At 34.6% G+C, this 18965-nt stretch overlaps 1 protein-coding gene across 1 annotated transcript in view; it reads left to right on the forward strand.

The window, feature by feature from the left end:
* LOC149806285 (uncharacterized) overlaps nt 1–18965 on the forward strand; it is a 478750-nt gene that overhangs the window by 101494 nt on the left and 358291 nt on the right. Inside the window, exons 14-17 of the mRNA XM_089935589.1 lie at nt 479–724; nt 6687–6905; nt 13368–13498; nt 16942–17141. Of these exons, the coding sequence (XP_089791715.1) occupies nt 479–724; nt 6687–6905; nt 13368–13498; nt 16942–17141 (796 nt within the window). The remainder of the gene's footprint in view (nt 1–478; nt 725–6686; nt 6906–13367; nt 13499–16941; nt 17142–18965) is intronic.

Consider the following 18965-nt stretch of genomic DNA (forward strand, 5'->3'; position numbering starts at 1 on the left):
ATTATTATCTTTTCATCACATAAATTTAGTATCAATAAAACCTTTTAAAAGCATTGGTTTGCCTGCTAAATTCACTAAGTTTGTTGTACTTGCTTAAACTTTTTGATTTGTTGTATGCCGAAAATGTTCAGTCCTGTCGCTGTATTTCTGTATGCAAAGCCCAGACTTAATCTTTGTTTTTAGAGACAGTTGTGTATGTACTTGTGCTAAAACAAATACCATGGTTATACATTCAAATATTTTTCATTATATTAAAATCACTTGTAAATATTCAAGTGTTATCAACGTATTGACTGTTTTTACATATTGAATTAAATTTTAGACTTTATTCAGTAAGTCGTAATCATGAACCTGATTCCATAATAATGTAGAATTTATGTTGTAACCATTTCTCAGATCAATGAAAAAAATTGTCTCGATGTCACTGGGTTGTTATAATTGGCAGACCCATAAACCTTGAACCATTTTATATACACAGAGTACTTAAATGTTTGCAAAATCTCGACTTCAATGGAAAATCGACGAATTCCAGAACAAGATGGTTATTCATTGATTGGAAGTGGTGCAACAGTTGTAGGTTGTGAACAAGCATGTGTCAGGAGAACGGACTGTAGAGCATTTACATTTTACCAAGATGATCTGGCATGCATTGGATACAGCAATGACTCCAAACCACTTGAAATAAGAATCAATGCAACATACTATACCATAGGATGCTCAGATGGTAAGAATATTTATTCTTCTAGGTAATCTGCTTTAGTATTGTCTTATACATATCTGTCTGAACTAATGACTTCTGTCCAGGATACAGTTTTACACGGACAATAAAGTTAATTAGTGTTTGATTACAAAAAGTAAAGAATGAGATGATATAAATAACTATGAGAAACTTATTTTATTTCTCCATGTCCTAGACATCATGTCCACACTCCTCACATCCTTCTACCACACTGTCCTGGATTTGATGTCCACACTCCTCACATCCTTCTACCACACTGCCCTGGACATGATGTCCACACTCCTCACATCCTTCTACCACACTGCCCTGGACATCACATCCACATGTCATGTCCATGCTCAACACATCTTTCTACCATGTGCTCTTCCACACAGTCCTGCATGTCATGTCCACACTCCACTCCTCCTTCTAGCATGTACTCTTCCACACAGTCCTGGATGTCATGTCTACACTCCTCGCATCCTTCTACCATGTGCTCTTCCACACAGTCCTGGATGTCATGTCCACTCCATGCATCCTTCTACCACGTGTTCTTCCACACAGTCCTGCATGTCGTGTCCACACTCTATGCATCCTTCTGCCATATGCTGTTCCACACAGTTCTGGATGTCATGTCCATGTTCCACACATCCTTCTACCATGTGCTCTTCCACACAGTTCTGGATGTCATGTCCATGTTCCACACATCCTTCTACCATGTGCTCTTCCATACAGTCCTGGGTGTCATGTCCACACTCCACATATCCTTCTGCTGTGCTCATCCACACAGTCCTGCATGTCATGTCCACACTCCATGCATCCTTTTACCGTATGCTCTTCAACACAGTTCTGGATGTCGTGTCCATGTTCCTCACATCCTTCTACCATGTGTTCTTCCACACAGTCCTGGGTGTCATGTTCACACTCCACATATCCTTCTGCTGTGCTCATCCACACAGTCCTGCATGTCATGTCCACACTCCACACATCCTTCTAGATCTGATTTAGCTCTTTAAAATCTGATTGAATGCTGACCTCTTGTACGTAAGTTGGCAGATGAAATACAGTTGCCTCATTTCAATGGCAGATCATTTTTGAAAATGAGAAAGAGTATGATTAGCTCTTCTTTAGAAAACTGCCTTTGTTTTGACACATAAAATATTCTTGTTGTTAGATACGATGTAAAACAATAATTGCATTGATAAATATTCAATTTATAAAAATGAATATCATTATCAAGAATGTCAAAAGGCTTTATAAGATCAGCTAGTATTGATCCAGTTATATCCCTTGATCTAATGCAGTAATCCATCTATCTACCTTGGAGACCAAGGCTGTCTTACATGAATGGTGTTCTCAGAACCTTGTGTTTTGGTGAGTTATCAGTTGATACTCCTGCCTTCATGCTGCTTTCATGCTACCTGGTAGTCAAACATTCTTTACGCAGCCACCATGTGAAAAGGCCCGAAAGATGTAATAAATTGTTGTTGATATGTACATATATATGGTAAGGAGTTAGCTTACTCATGTGGTTGTATATTGCAGGTGGAGTCTGTGGTCTCATATTTGGTCCAAATAAAGAAAATGTCAAACCAGTGATTGACATGTCACCATTGTTCAAAGACATGTAATGTCTTTTAGATTGTAACATTGTTTAAATCATGTATATGCTATCATGCGTTATGAGTTTTCATCTTTGGTTTTTTGTTCATGGAGAATTTTGCATATTATGCCTTGAAAGTTTTGAGCCAACAGAATTTATAAAATATGATCTTAGTGTTGATCCATTATTGATTCTTAGATTAAAAAGAGTAACCAAATGACTAAGTCCCTGTTAACATTTTCATCTCAAACGAGGATGGATATTTAATGAAGATCTGGTATGTACATTGTGGTAATCAGTTCATTTTTCTTGAACTGTAGTTTTGGAAATTTGGATCATCTTTGATCAATACTTGGTTTATTTCTGGATAGGGTGTGAACTGTACTGTAATAGTTGAAACTTTTCATCATTGTCATGATACTGAGGTTCAGTATGTTACAGTATGCTCAGTATATCATGGTTTGGTACATTATGCCATTCTCAATATATCATGGTTTGGTACATTATGCTATTCTCAGTATATCATGGTTTGGTACATTATGCCATTCACAATATATCATGTTTGGTACATTATGCCGTTCTCAGTATATCATGGGTTGGTACATTATGCTATTCTCAGTATATCACCATTCCATACATAACTTGGTTGATGGCTATGGATCCCAACAGCCACATTATAATGAGGGAGATTTGTACTACTAATACAGTGCGACCCTGCCATAACACACCCCGAAATAAGGTGAATTCGGATATAACACAGTCATTGTGTGGCTCTTGAAACTTTGTATATTCATTCACACATGAAAAGTATTTCTTGTTGAAAGTATGTGAAATAGTGTATAAAAAATTATTATCATGTTGGGGAAGAGATCGCATATGAATTCAAATATAATATGATCGTGGCGTGATTATTTAAATTTTAAATAAATGTACATGTCTTTTTCTCATACTGGAAAAAAAATTTTTTTTTAAGTACGAGAAATAGTGTGTAAAAAGTGTTTATTATTATTTTGGGGAAGAGTTCGCATGTGAATTCGAATATAATATGATGATGGCTAAGCTTCTGAAATTTAACAATTTCACTGGATTCCTGAATAGTTATGCCAAAATAAAGATTATCGGAAATGTTACTTATTACTGATCCATGAGTAAAGCCAGTAAGTCATCTTTGTGACTGTTTTCACTTAATTCTGTATACAATCGTTGCTCAAACAATAGCCACATGTGTTTCTTCTTTAACTGCATACATAACCAAGCCGAAAACAATGCGGTGGTTGATAAAATATTCTCACAATTTAATAAACATAAAAAAAAAACGAAAGCTGCCAGCATGTTTACTGGGCTTGGCAGTGTTAGTAGACACAATCAGTTGACCAGTAAATAATGTCTGCTTTATTAGCTGGAAATTGAATTGGAATGAAATTGTACATGCATTCAGCTTAAATTTTTTATAAAAGTGACTCGTGACCATTGCAGGTCTACTGCACTTAGTTCTCGGGTTTTAGATGTGTATGGTGTTTGCTTATGAACTCGTTATTCATTTCCTATTTTATAAAAATATCTTACCATTATGGAAAAGCAAGTTCACAAACACAAGTCGTTCTCTGCACTTTGAGCAGTGATTAGTATAGTAGTTTTCACACGTTTCTTTCAATATTCACAAAATCTGAAGTAAAAGTTATATGCACGCTGAAAGCATGTGTTGATTGTTAATTGTCTTTGCTGTAGTTGTTCGAATGAATAGGCATGCAAGCATTAAATATTGGAAATCAACAATGGATAAATGTACATAGAAACGCATATGAGAAAATTTTAGCAGTATGAAATTTGTACAGACACTGTTGATAGACCCTGGAACTTAATGAACTGTACATGTGCTTTGTCTTTACCTATGATCTGTGACAAAAGTATTGAATAGTTTAAATATGTATGCAATATTTGCAATGGAATTACATGTATTATGGATTAATTGCAAGCCCTGACGGTACGATATCAGACGGCAAGTAAATGGTGTTAATACTCAGTTCATGCGTTATATTAAACGTTGAATTCAGACAGAATGATCTGGACAAAATTATTGAATATTGTAAATCTTTGTGCATTTTTGAATGGAATTACATGCATTATGGATGAACTGCGTGCTTTGACGGCATGACAGTAAATGGTGTTGATATTCATCATATTCATTAGACATGAGTACACGTATATGTGCCAATGATTTGTTCTCTGAAAAGTATAATACTGTAAAAACCCACATTAATGCGACCCCGCTATTAACGTGATCCAATTTTGGACACCAGTTACTGCGTTATAGTGGGGTACCACTGTACTACATTACTTTTATTGATGTACAGGATTATCACATTAAAAATTTATCTTGAGAGTAATCTTTCCTCCAGAAAGAAAATGTCTAATCATTAGATTTTGATCCATGTATATGGAAATAAAATTAAAGGTCTCCACTCAAATTCTTATTAGAAAATTATGGCTTCTGACAAGAATACAGTAGTAATTGGTATCTTGTGAACAATAAATATGTTAGTGAATCCATCTCAAACAAGTCAATAAAACAACATTTGACCTATTGCCAGTTGTCAATCATGCTGCTCAATTGACCTATCAGTGAGCCTAATTAGACACACATAAAGGCATTTTTTACCTTTGCCATTTTCCTGCGAGAAGCTGATTGTCATGATAATGAATCAATTGTCATAAATATTTACAAACTTTGCAATAGTTCATCAGTGTGAAAAGATGTCAGTCATGGCTTTGTAATTCTTGCAGTCAGTATCTAGTTTGTCTAAATGGAGTGCCAATGATTTGTTCTCTGAAAAAGTATAATACTGTAAAAACCCACATTAATGCGACCCCGCTATTAATGTGATCCATTTATTCCTTTCCTGAAACTGAGACAAAAACTTGAATTGATTCAAACTTTTGGCTGTTGACACTATCAGCTGAGAGTGGATAGTTGATGGTAGTTGTGTTTGCTTGTGAAATAGTATGAAAAAAAGCAGGTCCATTAAGTAATTCGAAAAAATAATTAAAAAAATAGATAATACAAAAATATGTAAAAGTGACTGTGCCCAGAGTATGGTGAAGAACTCCCTAATGTCAGACTTTGTTGTGCATGTTTTTTCTTCTGTAGGTGGCAGTGGACCCAGTGTTCCATCATTTTAATAGTTTGAAAGAAATTCAAAAACAGTAGTTTCAGATATTTGTCTTTAGATATATTAGGCATGTATGTACATGTTTACATCAACATACATCATTGATCAAAATTCCATCTGTCAAACAGTAGAACTTTAAATTGTTACGTACAGCAGTATAATTCTAAAAAGTAAGTATTACACTTTTGCAGTGTATTTTGATTTCATTTACCTCTAAGGCAGTGCTGTCCAACCTTTTTGACACCATGGGTCACTGAAAAATGTTTTTCTTGAAGCTGAGGGCCACAGCAGAAAACTGAAAAGCAACGACTATATAGCTGCTTGAGCTCTGGCTGGCCATTTAAAACAGCTTGTGGGCTGCATGTGGCCCGTGCACCACAGGTTGGACAGCACTGCTCTAAGGCAGCCTAAGCATGTTACTTGAAATTAATAAAGCTATGATTGTATGCTACTTACAATAACATATTTTGGAGTGAATTTGTTTTTACCTGAATATGTTCTCAAGCTGCTTTAAATGATTTTTATGATTTCCTGAATAAAACATGTAGGTTACTACCATACAAACTTTAAATACAAATATGGACATTTTCTGCTGGAATATATTTTATGGAACATGATAATTTTAAATTTTAAAGAAGAACAAGAATAATTGATAATAAACAAATCATGAAATTGACACATATTTCTTTGCCAAGTAATGTATGTTTGTTTGGCAGCAAATGGGCTGTTGTGTCATATGATTTGGTAAACAGAACATTTTGTTATCTTGCATATTATCAATCACATGCAGCCTTGCAGTCTCTCGAATGAATAATGGTTTTGAACAAATATAAGACAGTGCTTGGTGGAGTGAGATTTTATTACAAGGTCAGGTATTTTACACCAAAGACATTCAGCTGGATCCAAGAACACACATTGATTAGATGGAAGAATGCAGATAATTGCAGGACACAAACTGTTGTGCTTAGCAGATTGCAGATGGGTGGCCTTGTAGATCAATTCAAATTCAATCATTCTGTCTTTGATAATAATACATTTTTTGCTAGGTTTAACTGTCTGATTTGTTCTTCGTTCATGTAAGACTTTGGTATGCATCTGGTCTTGAATGCACATCATGAAAATATTATTCCTATTGTATGTTGTTGTCTATTGTTGTATAACAGTAACCAATATCTATGTATAACCTATTTTTTAGTTGATTCTGGCCAGTGTCAACTCATAGACAGCTGTAGAAACATAACATGTGCTAACAATGGTACATGTACTAATGGCCGCTGTATGTGTAAAGCAGGATTCACTGGATTTACATGTCAACACAGCATTGATGACTGCCTGAGTAACCCATGTCCGAATGGAGGCATCTGTATAGATGGTTACCTTTCCTACACATGTCAGTGTGCCAAGGGATATAATGGTAAATATAGGCATAGATGGTCACCTTTCCTACATGTCAGTGTGCTAAGGGCTATACTGGTAAGTATAGGTATAGATGGTCACCTTTCCTACACATGTCAGTGTGCTAAGGGCTATAATGGTAAGTGTAGGTATAGATGGTCACCTTTCCTACACATGTCAGTGTGCTAAGGGATATAATGGTAAGTATAGGCATAGATGGTTACCTTTCCTACACATGTCAGTGTGCTAAGGGCTATAATGGTAAGTATAGGCATAGATGGTCACCTTTCCTACACATGTCAGTGTGCTAAGGGCTATAATGGTAAGTATAGGTATAGATGGTTACCTTTCCTACACATGTCAGTGTGCTAAGGGATATAATGGTAAGTATGGGCATAGATGGTTACCTTTCCTACACATGTCAGTGTGCTAAGGGCTATAATGGTAAGTATAGGTATAGATGGTTACCTTTCCTACACATGTCAGTGTGCTAAGGGATATAATGGTAAGTATAGGCATAGATGGTTACCTTTCCTAAACATGTCAGTGTGCTAAGGGCTATAATGGTAAGTATAGGCATAGATGGTCACCTTTCCTACACATGTCAGTGTGCTAAGGGCTATAATGGTAAGTATAGGCATAGATGGTTACCTTTCCTACACATGTCAGCGTGCTAAGGCATATAATGGTAAGGATAGGCATAGATGGTCACCTTTCCTACATATGTCAGCATGCTAAGGCATATAATGGTAAGTATAGGCATAGATGGTCACCTTTCCTACACATGTCAGTGTGCCAAGGGCTATAATGGTAAGTGTAGGCATAGATGGTCACCTTTCCTACACATGTCAGTGTGGTAAGGACTATATTGGTAAGTATAGGCATTACTGCAATAGACCTAGACACATTTAGTATTGAAATGTATTTGCATAATAAGATACATTAGTTCACTGGAGCTAATTTACTGACTATGAATAATGATATAACAATAAACTGAAATAATTGGACATTGTAACATAGAAATATACATGCATTTTTATTTTTATTTATTTATTATTTTTCCTTTTTGTTACTTGTTACAAAAGTCATGTTTCTATGCCAGAAGTGCATATCCAGCCCACTTCTACCATCTCCATATTTATAAATATATTTAAAAGAATTAGTTGCAGAGATTAAACAATTTACATGATACTATTATATCTTAGATACTATTTCCCGAACTGTATTTTTGCCATGGTAGTACAGGAAAAACCATGGAAAACCAATGGAGTATTTGGACTAATATTCCAGGCTCTGTCAATGGTAGGCTGGAAAACCATGGAATGTTGGCATGGAATACCCTGGAAAAATTCTAGGATGGAAAACCCTGGATTAGTTATTCCAGGCTCCATTCAGGGTATGCTGGAAAATCATGGAAAACCATGGAATACTGGCCTTGACAAAAATCTTACTATTTGGCTGAAGACACATGAACATTTTTCATGCAAACAAGATATTTCCCTAGAAAATAATTTTCATTTGGCTGAGACCCTGACAGGATCCCCCCACCCCATGTTAAAATCATACACTATTAGGTGAACACAATAATATTATCCATTTGAATTAATAACTTTGAACCACCTCTTCTTGGCAAATCCTCTCAGAATAAAATCTTGCTTCCAACCCTGCTTCTTGTATGATTTATGTACCATCCAATGAAATGAATTACAGCAGCATATTGTATTGTTTATCATGAAACAAAAAATCTGACTATTTATTTGTTCAACAAAAGCATTTCATTTCTTAGTTCTACATTCAAATATCACTTCACAGGTCTTAGAAACATTTCTAAGAGTTATTCGTGACCATCCTTTAAAGAAATCCTAAAATTCAGCTTTACAATCCATTTTGAAAGGGCTACAACATATCAAATGATTTGTACTTTATACCTGTAAATACAAAAGTAATGAAATTACTCACTTGATTCCATTGAAACAGAATGAATGAGATCTTCTTGGTAAATGAAAAAGGCCCTAAGAAAAACTGAAATTAGATTAAAAAGCTTGCATGCAATTTACTAATTTCATCAATCTATTGTCAATAACTGACAACAATACATCGAGAGTCATGGTTTGGTAGGCACAGCCGTAAATAATAATAATCTTACTGGGGTCAGGTTCACATCTCAGTGATTTTATGAAGCAAGATTACAAATTCTTATTTACATGTTAAATCTTGCATGAAAGTTATGCAGGAACAGGCATAGATATTGGCTCTACAACCTCCAAACTACAGTCCCATAAACTGACAAAATGTAACACAGTCTTGATTTTACTCATCAACATGATAACTCCATGATTTCAGATATTTCTGGGGTTAAGGATCAGTTGCTGCACATGTATTGGTACTGCTTGCAATAAAATTTCCTGAATTAAGGAGATAAATTGTGACAGTTCAATACAAAAAATTACATAACAGATAAATTTTCCTTGCTTTCTTTCTGGATTGATATTAACCCAAATGCTCTTTTTTTGAAGATGTGCTAGCTTTGCTAATATATGTTTTTATCATTTGAATTACCCCACACTGTATTACATTAGTTCAAATAGGGTTGGTGCTATGTTTTTATCATTTGAATTACCCCATACTGTATTACAGTAGTCCAAATAGGGTTGGATGTAACTGTTGCAAAACAGTTTTCTGTGACTTTCAGGAAGAAAATGTCTGATCCTATTGAGAAGCCATAAACTTGAACTGCCTGTTTTACTGATATGTTTGATATGTTCAGTCAGTGATAGGTTATTATCTACCAAAACACCAAGTAGTCTATCATGACAGACCATTTGCAGATTTGTATCCTTCTATGTCAGACACAGTTCATCACTATCAAGACCTGTTCATTTTTGCCGTGTTGATACAGTCATACCCACTCATATCGACATCACTTAAGTTGATAAGCCACCTATTTCGACAAAAAATCAAATTCCCGGTCCCTTAGTCTACTATTACTACCAAAATTGTCATGCTTATGTCAACATTGAGATAAAGAATAAATTGTTGACAGAATCCCTTGGTCCCAGCTTGAACAAATCCTTTTTTTTCTAATCATTTATGTTGAAAAGCTGCCAGTGCCAACCCAGTATTAGTGCACCTGAATATTTACAATGATTCTTCCATTATAGGCTACCTGTTAATAATCCCACCTGCGATCCATGTCTACCAAACAGTATAAAATTCCAAACCAAGAAAGGAATTATTGTAAAAAGTTTCCAATACTCTGGAACTTTGCTCTGGAACTGTATTCCAGTTGAGATTAGAAATGCCCACTCTATTTCCTTCTTCCAAACCCAATGTATCCAGTGGCTTCAGAGATGCAGTTAAAATAAATAAATACCTTTGTATGAAGGCGTCGGGATAGATTAGTTCTTCAGCTAATTGTGTTACCCTCTTTAAATAAAGTCATTATTATTATTATTATTATTGTTATTATTATTATTATTATTATAAAGGGGAAATGTGAGAACTGAGCTCAGGAATCAAAAGTTACTGAAAGCTGCATGCAAAATGAAACTATCAGCAACTGAAAGCAATAAGGAAGACGAAAGAACTTGAAGCTAAAAAGATCAATATATGTATCATCAAAAAGGGAGGAAATTCCATTTAAAACTGTGTTAGCATTATAAATTAACATTCAGGTTAAATTAAAACCACAAGAATATATACAAGTCTAGAAACGTACACTAACAGTTTAGACGAATAAGGCAGCAACTTCTTTACTTGTATCTACATGGGGAGCATTTACTCTTTGATTGTGTGTTCACCATTGGTTAAGTAGTTACTGTCCTTGTAATGAAAACAAAAATCATTAAAGACCTCTGTTACACAGGCCATGATAGAAATAGTCTCATTGTTTGTGTTGCAGGATAATTCAAATAAAGTTATACCACCTTTGTTTACCATGAAAGGTCTAATGGTTGTCCAGAAATCCCCGTTTTTTTTCTGTCAGGTATATTTGCAAATGTAATTTTGTTATGTCTGAGTTTTGTCAACAAAGTCCTTTTTGTGTAACTGTTAAGAATTTTTTGCATTCTCTGGTGTCTATGAAATAGTCAAGCTTTCATATATACAGGTTTCCAGTTGGAAAGGGAGCTAATTGCTGTCTTTGACTCTTTTAGAGGATTGTGTTTCTTAATAACATTACAAAGTAATTGCTCTATTTAAGACCACTAAACAACATCTTTGTCTATATGAAATATATAAACAAATCATTAAATGTAGACCATATGTTGGTATTGAAGTTTTCCCAATTAAAATCCTTAAAAGTGTCATATGTAAATTTACTGTGGGTTATTGTTGGCACTCTTCATTGTGAAAATCATATGGAAATCACTAATTCCATTGGTGAGATTTCATGAGTTACATAGATACTGTTTTTTTATATACCAAAGTAACGTTTAATTCTAAGGGTTTTGGGTCCAGAAATTACATTTGTCATGTTAGAAATATAGATATAAAATATTTGTAAAGGTATAGCCTATGTTTAGGTCTAAACTTTCACAATCTTGAAGGCAAACAACAACAAGTTTCTATTTTAAATAAACTTTCAGACAAGAAACTGATAAATTCAGGTGTTCCTCAAGGATCGGTTCTTGGACCATTACTCTTTCTGCTGTACATCAATGATTTACCGTATCACATTGAGCTACCCACCTCTAACATGTTTGCAGATGATAGACATTATGTAACATTGGATCAATAGGCCCTGTGATTAACACTAAAATAAAGATTTGGTAAAAGTAAATAACTGGTGTGAACACAATGGTATGAAGATAAATGCAGCCAATCAGAAGCCATGATCATAGGTAGTCGAGAAAGAGTTAAAGTTGAGAAAAGTTATTTCAGAGTAAGGATTAAAGAAATGGATATACACTGTACAACAGTCTGAAAATGAAAAACTACTTGGCATCATGATAAACCATATCTTGTGCTGGAAAATACAAGTTCATAAGGTCATTAAAAAAGTTAATTCACTACTTTATTTATTGAACAGAATGAAATCTTATCTCCCCAAGAACAGAGAAAGATATTGTATAATGCATATTTCATGCCACACCTAGAATGTTGTTCTGTCTGGGATAATAGTGGTATAGAAAATCAGGGACGATTACTGAAATTTAAAAAAAAATATAGCTGGAGTTTTTCTTAATGCTGATTTAGATACACCATCAACAAATCTTTTTAAAACCCTAAAGTGGCTTCCCTTTCAGCAGAGAACTGTTTCAGAAGGGTGTACTAGTCTATAAATCCTTACATGGTTTGGCTCCTGATTATCTTAAATGTAATTTTAAATTTGTTAAAAATGTACATATGTATGAACTATGATCCATCTAAAAAAATGTTATATTTACCTAAACCAAATTCTGAGTTTTATAAGAAGAGTTTTGTTTTTTCTGGAGCCAAACTATGGAATTCCATACCACCTTATATAAAGTGGGCTGACACATGCCAAGCTTTTAAAAAGCTTTTTAGTCAACTCATGTACTCACCTATAATGTTTTACACATGTTTGATACTACTATTTGTATGAATCCAGTATGTACTCGTCCTAGAAGCCTTGTCTATATTTTATTTTAGCAGTAGATCAAATGCAAGTTTTTAACAACATTTGTTGTCTAAAGACATCTCATCTTGGAAAAATTGTACATTTTATATATATATATATATATATATATATATATATATATATATATATATATATATATATATATATATATATATATTTGTACAAATGTCATTGTAGAAGGCCTCCTGAAAGATTGGTCATTTGACCAAATGACCTTTAAATAAAGTCATTATTATTATTATTATTATTTTATTATTACTATTATATCTAGCAGCATGAAATTATCATGATGGTTAATAGCTTTGTCCAAGAATGAAGTACAGTCCTTAGTGAATGTACTGTTTAGCATCTTCGGAGGTTTGTAGTTGCTGGCTAAGATCCATTCATATTTCTGAAGGGTTATTTCTGTAAATATGCACTCAGTAAGTTCTTTCTGGTATGTCTATTGTTCAAAAATAAAGACACCACAATCCTGTGCAGTAGTCTTTCTGGAACATATGGTAGCCAGGAATTGAAGCAGAAAACGTGACATTGTTAAGTCATCAGTCACTTTGAGGGAATCTTGTTCTCAGAGCCTTGCAGTTCAAGCTATTTATTCTCCTGAATGACTACATTTGGAACTTTGTACCAGTCATAAGTGATGGAGAGGAATTGTAACAGAAGAATTAATCTCTTGTAAGGTTTTTAATTAAAGACTGGTAATTGAAAATGCATTCACAATCTCTTGTAAGGATTTTAATTAAATGTTTGTATTTAAAAATGCATTCATAATTGTATGGTTTTAATTAAAGACTGGTAATTAAAAATGTATTCACAATCTTTTGTAAGGTTATGATTAAAGACTAGTAGTTAAAAATGCATTCACAATCTCTTTTACAGGCACAAATTGTGAGAGCAACATTAATGACTGTAAGGGCAACTGCACAAGCAATGGATCTTCCAGCTGTGTGGATCTGGTGGATGATTACAACTGTACCTGCAAACCAGGTTATTCAGGCAAGAACTGTGAGGTAAGGATGTAAAAAACTCTAGTAGTTATACAGAATGTCTGACCTTGCCCTAATGATTGCATAACATGGTACGGTGTCTATAGATAAAGTATTAGTCTTGCAATGTAATAGCATGATATGGTGTCTAAAGATGAATTAGTAAGTATCGATAAGTCTTGGCTTATTTTAACATGGTTGCTATAATTATACTGAGTTCCAAAGACCAAAAAGATTTCATCATAGCATAAAAGATGAGAAGTGGTGAGAAAAACACAACTGTCATTTCAGATGTGGTGGTTCTAGTGAGGGAAGGCTTTCAGGTCCCATTTTGTTAATGTCCTTTCACTTTGCATATGCTGTATGAAAATTAAAGGCATTGTGTATTATTACATTACTTTATTGAGATTTGCAACTCCAGGACTAATGATAAATATTTAAAACTTTTAAAAATACTTTTAAAATCTCCAGAAAGTGTTTAAATTTCCTAATGAAGTTTCTGCTTTGAACCATAAAGGAAGAAGTCTGTTGATCTTGCTGTCAGAGGTGAATGTCACTGACAGAGGAAGAAAAATGAATTGTGCATAATAACTTTACTTCTTATAATCACAGACATGGACTGAACTTTATGGATGGCTTGTACCTGGACTAAGGTAGTTCATGGTTCATACAACTTTGGAATATCTTTGTAATTGAAATACTTCCTTGAATTTTGAAACAGTTGATTTTATCCTTGAAATTTGTTGAAAAACTGCTTGGCAATTTCCCAAAGCATATCTGATGTAATACAAGATTTTGGAAATACTAATCTATATCACTTTCTAAATTCAGAACATAATTTAAAATTTAATACATATTTAAATAATACAAATATAGTTAAAATGGTTACATCAAGTGACAAATGGCATGGGTTCCTGTACAGACATTTCTCATGGATTCTGTATGGAATACTTCAGGAATCTGTATGGAAGAGATATGGACTGAAAAACTTGTGGAATCAGACAATTTATTCCATATCAGTTCCATAAGTACTTCACAGCAAGTGAAAATTCCATATGGAATAAAGTTGCAGAGAGTATTTTCCATAATGCTATAATACATTAGCCTGCTTTCCATTTGGAAAAAAGTGCTTATGAATTAGAGTTGCAACTTTATTCCATATGGAATTTTCGCTTGCTGTGAAGTACTTATGGAATTGATATGGAATAAATTGTCGGATTCCACAAGTTTTTCAGTCCATATCTCTTCCATACGGATTCCTGAAGTATTCCATATGGAATCCATGAGAAATTTCTGTATGGGCTGTAGAGGCAAACGATCATGGTCAAGTGGTTGAAAATGAAAAAAGAAAATGGTTCTGCAGAGAACTTTCAGCTGTGCTGTGTTTTAAGCACACACTACTTTGTAAAATGGCTGTTTTGATGTACAATTGTACCAACAGCAGCAATAAGCAATTTGGCATTGCTGTGTAAAACTGACAATAAAATGTTAATAATCTGAGTGCAGTTGGTTGCTGACACTTAACTGAATTATTTTTTACTGTCACTTTGTCAGTATGACATGTTTTGAGTAGAAGTAGGTTTCTCACACTTAACTGAATTGTTGCATTGTCACTTGGTCAGCATGACTGAAGTTTTTGAGTAGCAGTAGGTTTCTTCTTTAAATACATTACCACATTATAATGCCTTAGGAGAACTACTACTATCCTGCAAATCCAGTCCTCCCATATAACACTTATACATTTTTTCCCTTTCGAAGCCACTCTCTTACAGATGTAGTCTTTTCTAGTCAGGGTCTCTAGAAACTGTTGTACATATCTTAGGGGACCAGAGATGATCTCTCCGGGGCAAGGGAATATATCTCCCTCCACTTTTTACCTATTCTCCATAGGTATTATGATTGGGTAACATTTGTTAAAGAAGAAACCAATTTTTTTATGGTAAAATGCGCTTCTTCGAGAATACTTGGCCAATCAAAGTACACATACACCCTCCCAGTCTTCTGCAGTTACAGCCACATAGAGAGCTTGCCTTACACTCCAGCAGTAACTGAAATATTCATGGGATTTGATGCTAATCCCTACTCCAAGGGGACATCACTCTACCCAACCACCACCTATCAGGACAGACAACTTTTAGCTTCTATAAGCTAAAAGTTTAATCTGGGAGGGCTGGATTTGTGAGTTAGTAATTCTCCTAATGTGTAATAATTGGGTTAGAATTTACAAGGAAACATTTTACTAGAAAAAAATTGGTTTTTCACACTTCATTGCATACAGTTCAGTTTTTCAGCATGATTAATGTTTTGAGCAGCAGTACAATAAGGACATAAGAACAAATAAAAACGGGTTTCTTGATGACCAAGTTACAGCCAAATTTAAGTTATAACAAAGCATGATGTAGCAAGTTCATCTGTAAAATGATTTCCACAGAGTTTTTGTAAACATAACTTCACTAGAATGTGTAGATATGTTGATAACTCACTGGAATGTGTAGATATGTTCATAACTTCATTGGAATGTGTAGATATGTTGATAACTCACTGGAATGTGTAGATATGTTGATAACTTCATTGGAATGTGTAGATATGTTCATAACTTCACTGGAATGTGTAGATATGTTGATAACTTCACTGGAATGTGTAGATATGTTCATAACTTCACTGGAATGTGTAGATATGTTGATAACTCACTGGAATGTGTAGATATGTTCATAACTTCATTGGAATGTGTAGATATGTTGATAACTCACTGGAATGTGTAGATATGTTTATAACTTCATTCAAATGTGTAGATATGTTCATAACTTCACTGGAATGTGTAGATATGTTGATAACTTCACTGGAATGTGTAGATATCTTTATAACTTCACTGAAATGTGTAGATATGTTTATAACTTCACTGGAACATGTAGGTATGTTGCCCTTAATGATACTGTTAAGGTCAGACATCAAAGTCAGAGTTAATTGACAGGAAATAATTTAATTGCATAATGACTTCTGTTCTGTCATATTTATGTGGCAAATAGGAACATTATGCTTGCAACAAGGACAGTGTCTATGTTCAGCTGTCAGATTTGTTCAAATTAAATGTATCTTAATCAAGCCATTATCTGTGATTGAACAAAAATGGCTGATTTCAGAATTCATTTTTTGCTTCAGTTGGTTGATATTAATAACTGTGCCAGATATATTCCTGTCAGCTTAGTGGGGATTGTGTGCAGCCCCTGAGGTGAATGGCACTGTAACTAGTGTAACTGTGATCTGACACACTGTATGTAGCGTGTTTCTTGTTCCTGATTTCTGACACGCTGTATTGTGTTTTTTTGTTCCTGATTTCTGAAGGTAATTATTGATGGCACTCTACAAACTATCCACTTAAAAGTAGTGGAGTTTGTGAAGACCTCCTCAATGATCACCATAGTAACTGCACTAGCTAACACTTTCGGGTCTGCTTCTTGTTTCTTTAGGTGAATATAAATGACTGTGCCAGCTACCCTTGTCAACATGGTGGAGTCTGTACAGACCTTGTTAATGACTACCAATGTAACTGCAGTGACACTGTGGGCTGGGGAGGGAAAAATTGTAGCCAGCCAATTAATCAGTGTAGCAGCTTGCCATGTAAAAACGATGCACCTTGCTACAGTTTGGAGGATACATTCTTTTGCAGGTAACTTTGCACTGAAATAGACCTTGTGCATCTGTATATCCATTATAACTTGCTTTAAGCAAGTTCTCTTTTGATAGGAATCACTGATGAGCAGCAGACTTAGGTCTTGAGACTTGGGTGTGTGGGGGAGATTTGTTTCTGTAAATTTCTCCTTTCCAGTGGAGAACAATGAAATATAGCATTTTATCCTTTTGTTGGTGATTGGGTCATTCATTGATATATTAAATGTTTTGCAACATCACCTAAATCATAGACCTTATATCACTACATACAGAAATTAGTAGCATTATAGAAAGATTAACTCTAATTACAAGTTGGTAATGTACCTTATTTTTAGACATATGCTGTGTCCCTTATATTTGCCAATGTTAATGGGGCCCCGAGTGGCCGAGTGGTCTAAAGCGCTCTTCGTTACGGATCACTGCCATCTCACCTCTGTCTGCGGCAGTTCGAGTCTCGGATTCAGCTAATGTGGGTATGTGAGAAAGTTTGCCAGTAGCTTCTCATGGGTCGGTGGTTCTTTCCGGGGTTTTCCTGGGTTCTTCCTCCACCATTAATACTGGCCGCCATGTATAGCCTATCGTGTGCTGAAAAATGGCGTTAAACCCCACAACAACAACAACAACAATGTTAATTCATGACATCATCCATATCTTGGCTAAGATGGGCCATATTATATGTCGGCTCATCAAAATTTCTATGTGGATGCTTCATAGAAAGATAAATTAAGCCTTACTAAATATAAGTCATCATTTTTTTCAGATTTCAGATTGTATTTTTGTGGTAATAAAAAATATTGTCCATATAGTCGACTCTGTTTTGATTATGCTTATCATAAGATGGGCCATATAATCTCAGTACATCAAAAGTGGGAAGGATCTTAGGAAGCATGACAAACACACATAAAAAGTATGTTACTATGACCAACGTTGTATGCTTAATGGCTTTCTATTTTTCAGACTTTTACCTGTTTTCAGTACATACTTTAGACCATATTAAGCTAGGCAGATAAAAATTGGTGTGGATGTTATTTCAGAAGCAGTTTATGAGCCACAACAAAAAGTAGTTCACTGACATTTATCAGACCTAAGTGACGTGTATTTTCAAATCTTTTTTTTTTTGTTGTGGTTATACCCTTAGTGTTTTGTAGCTGGCACGCATCCAGAAGTTTATATGGATGCATGTTAGACTCAGAAGTGAATATAAATGATAGATACAGTATTGGTCAGAATGAATAGTTGAATTACATTGTGTTTTCAGATATTCATTCATTTCACTATTTATTGTTTGGCTGCTGTTAGAGGTTGCTATTGCAAATTTTGTCCAGTAGCATGTAGAAAAAAATGCAGTTGAACTTTAATATGTTGGAGTTAATATTTGAATAATCCACATGTCCATTGGTCTGTCTATCAGTCCATCCATACATCCATCCATCCATTCATCTGTCTGTCCATCCATCCATCTGTCTGTCCTTCAGTCCAGAAATCTTTAGAGCAACTAGTTCTGGAATTTTTTTATGAATTGCCATACAATTTGGCAAATGTTATGGTCATCAGTGAAAGAGTCACAAATGGACAAAGCACTTTGCTCCTGCAAATTTTGTCAGTAATTGGATTACCTGCCAACTCTTACGATTTTGCCTTAAGTCTTATGAAAATTACCCTTAACCCTTAAAAATCAGACTTATGGCATACTAGCAAAGACTACATAAAATTGATCGTTGCTGAAAAATCCGGTTAATTGGTTCATCTGTGTTTTTTTATAAATCTGGTTTTCATCTTAGAAATGGTGAAATTAGTCAGGGAACCAGACTAACTTTACAGC

This window comes from Sinohyriopsis cumingii, chromosome 2 (assembly GCF_028554795.1).
Source record: "Sinohyriopsis cumingii isolate HCF-2022 chromosome 2, ASM2855479v2, whole genome shotgun sequence".
Classification (NCBI taxonomy): Eukaryota; Metazoa; Mollusca; class Bivalvia; order Unionida; family Unionidae; genus Sinohyriopsis; species Sinohyriopsis cumingii.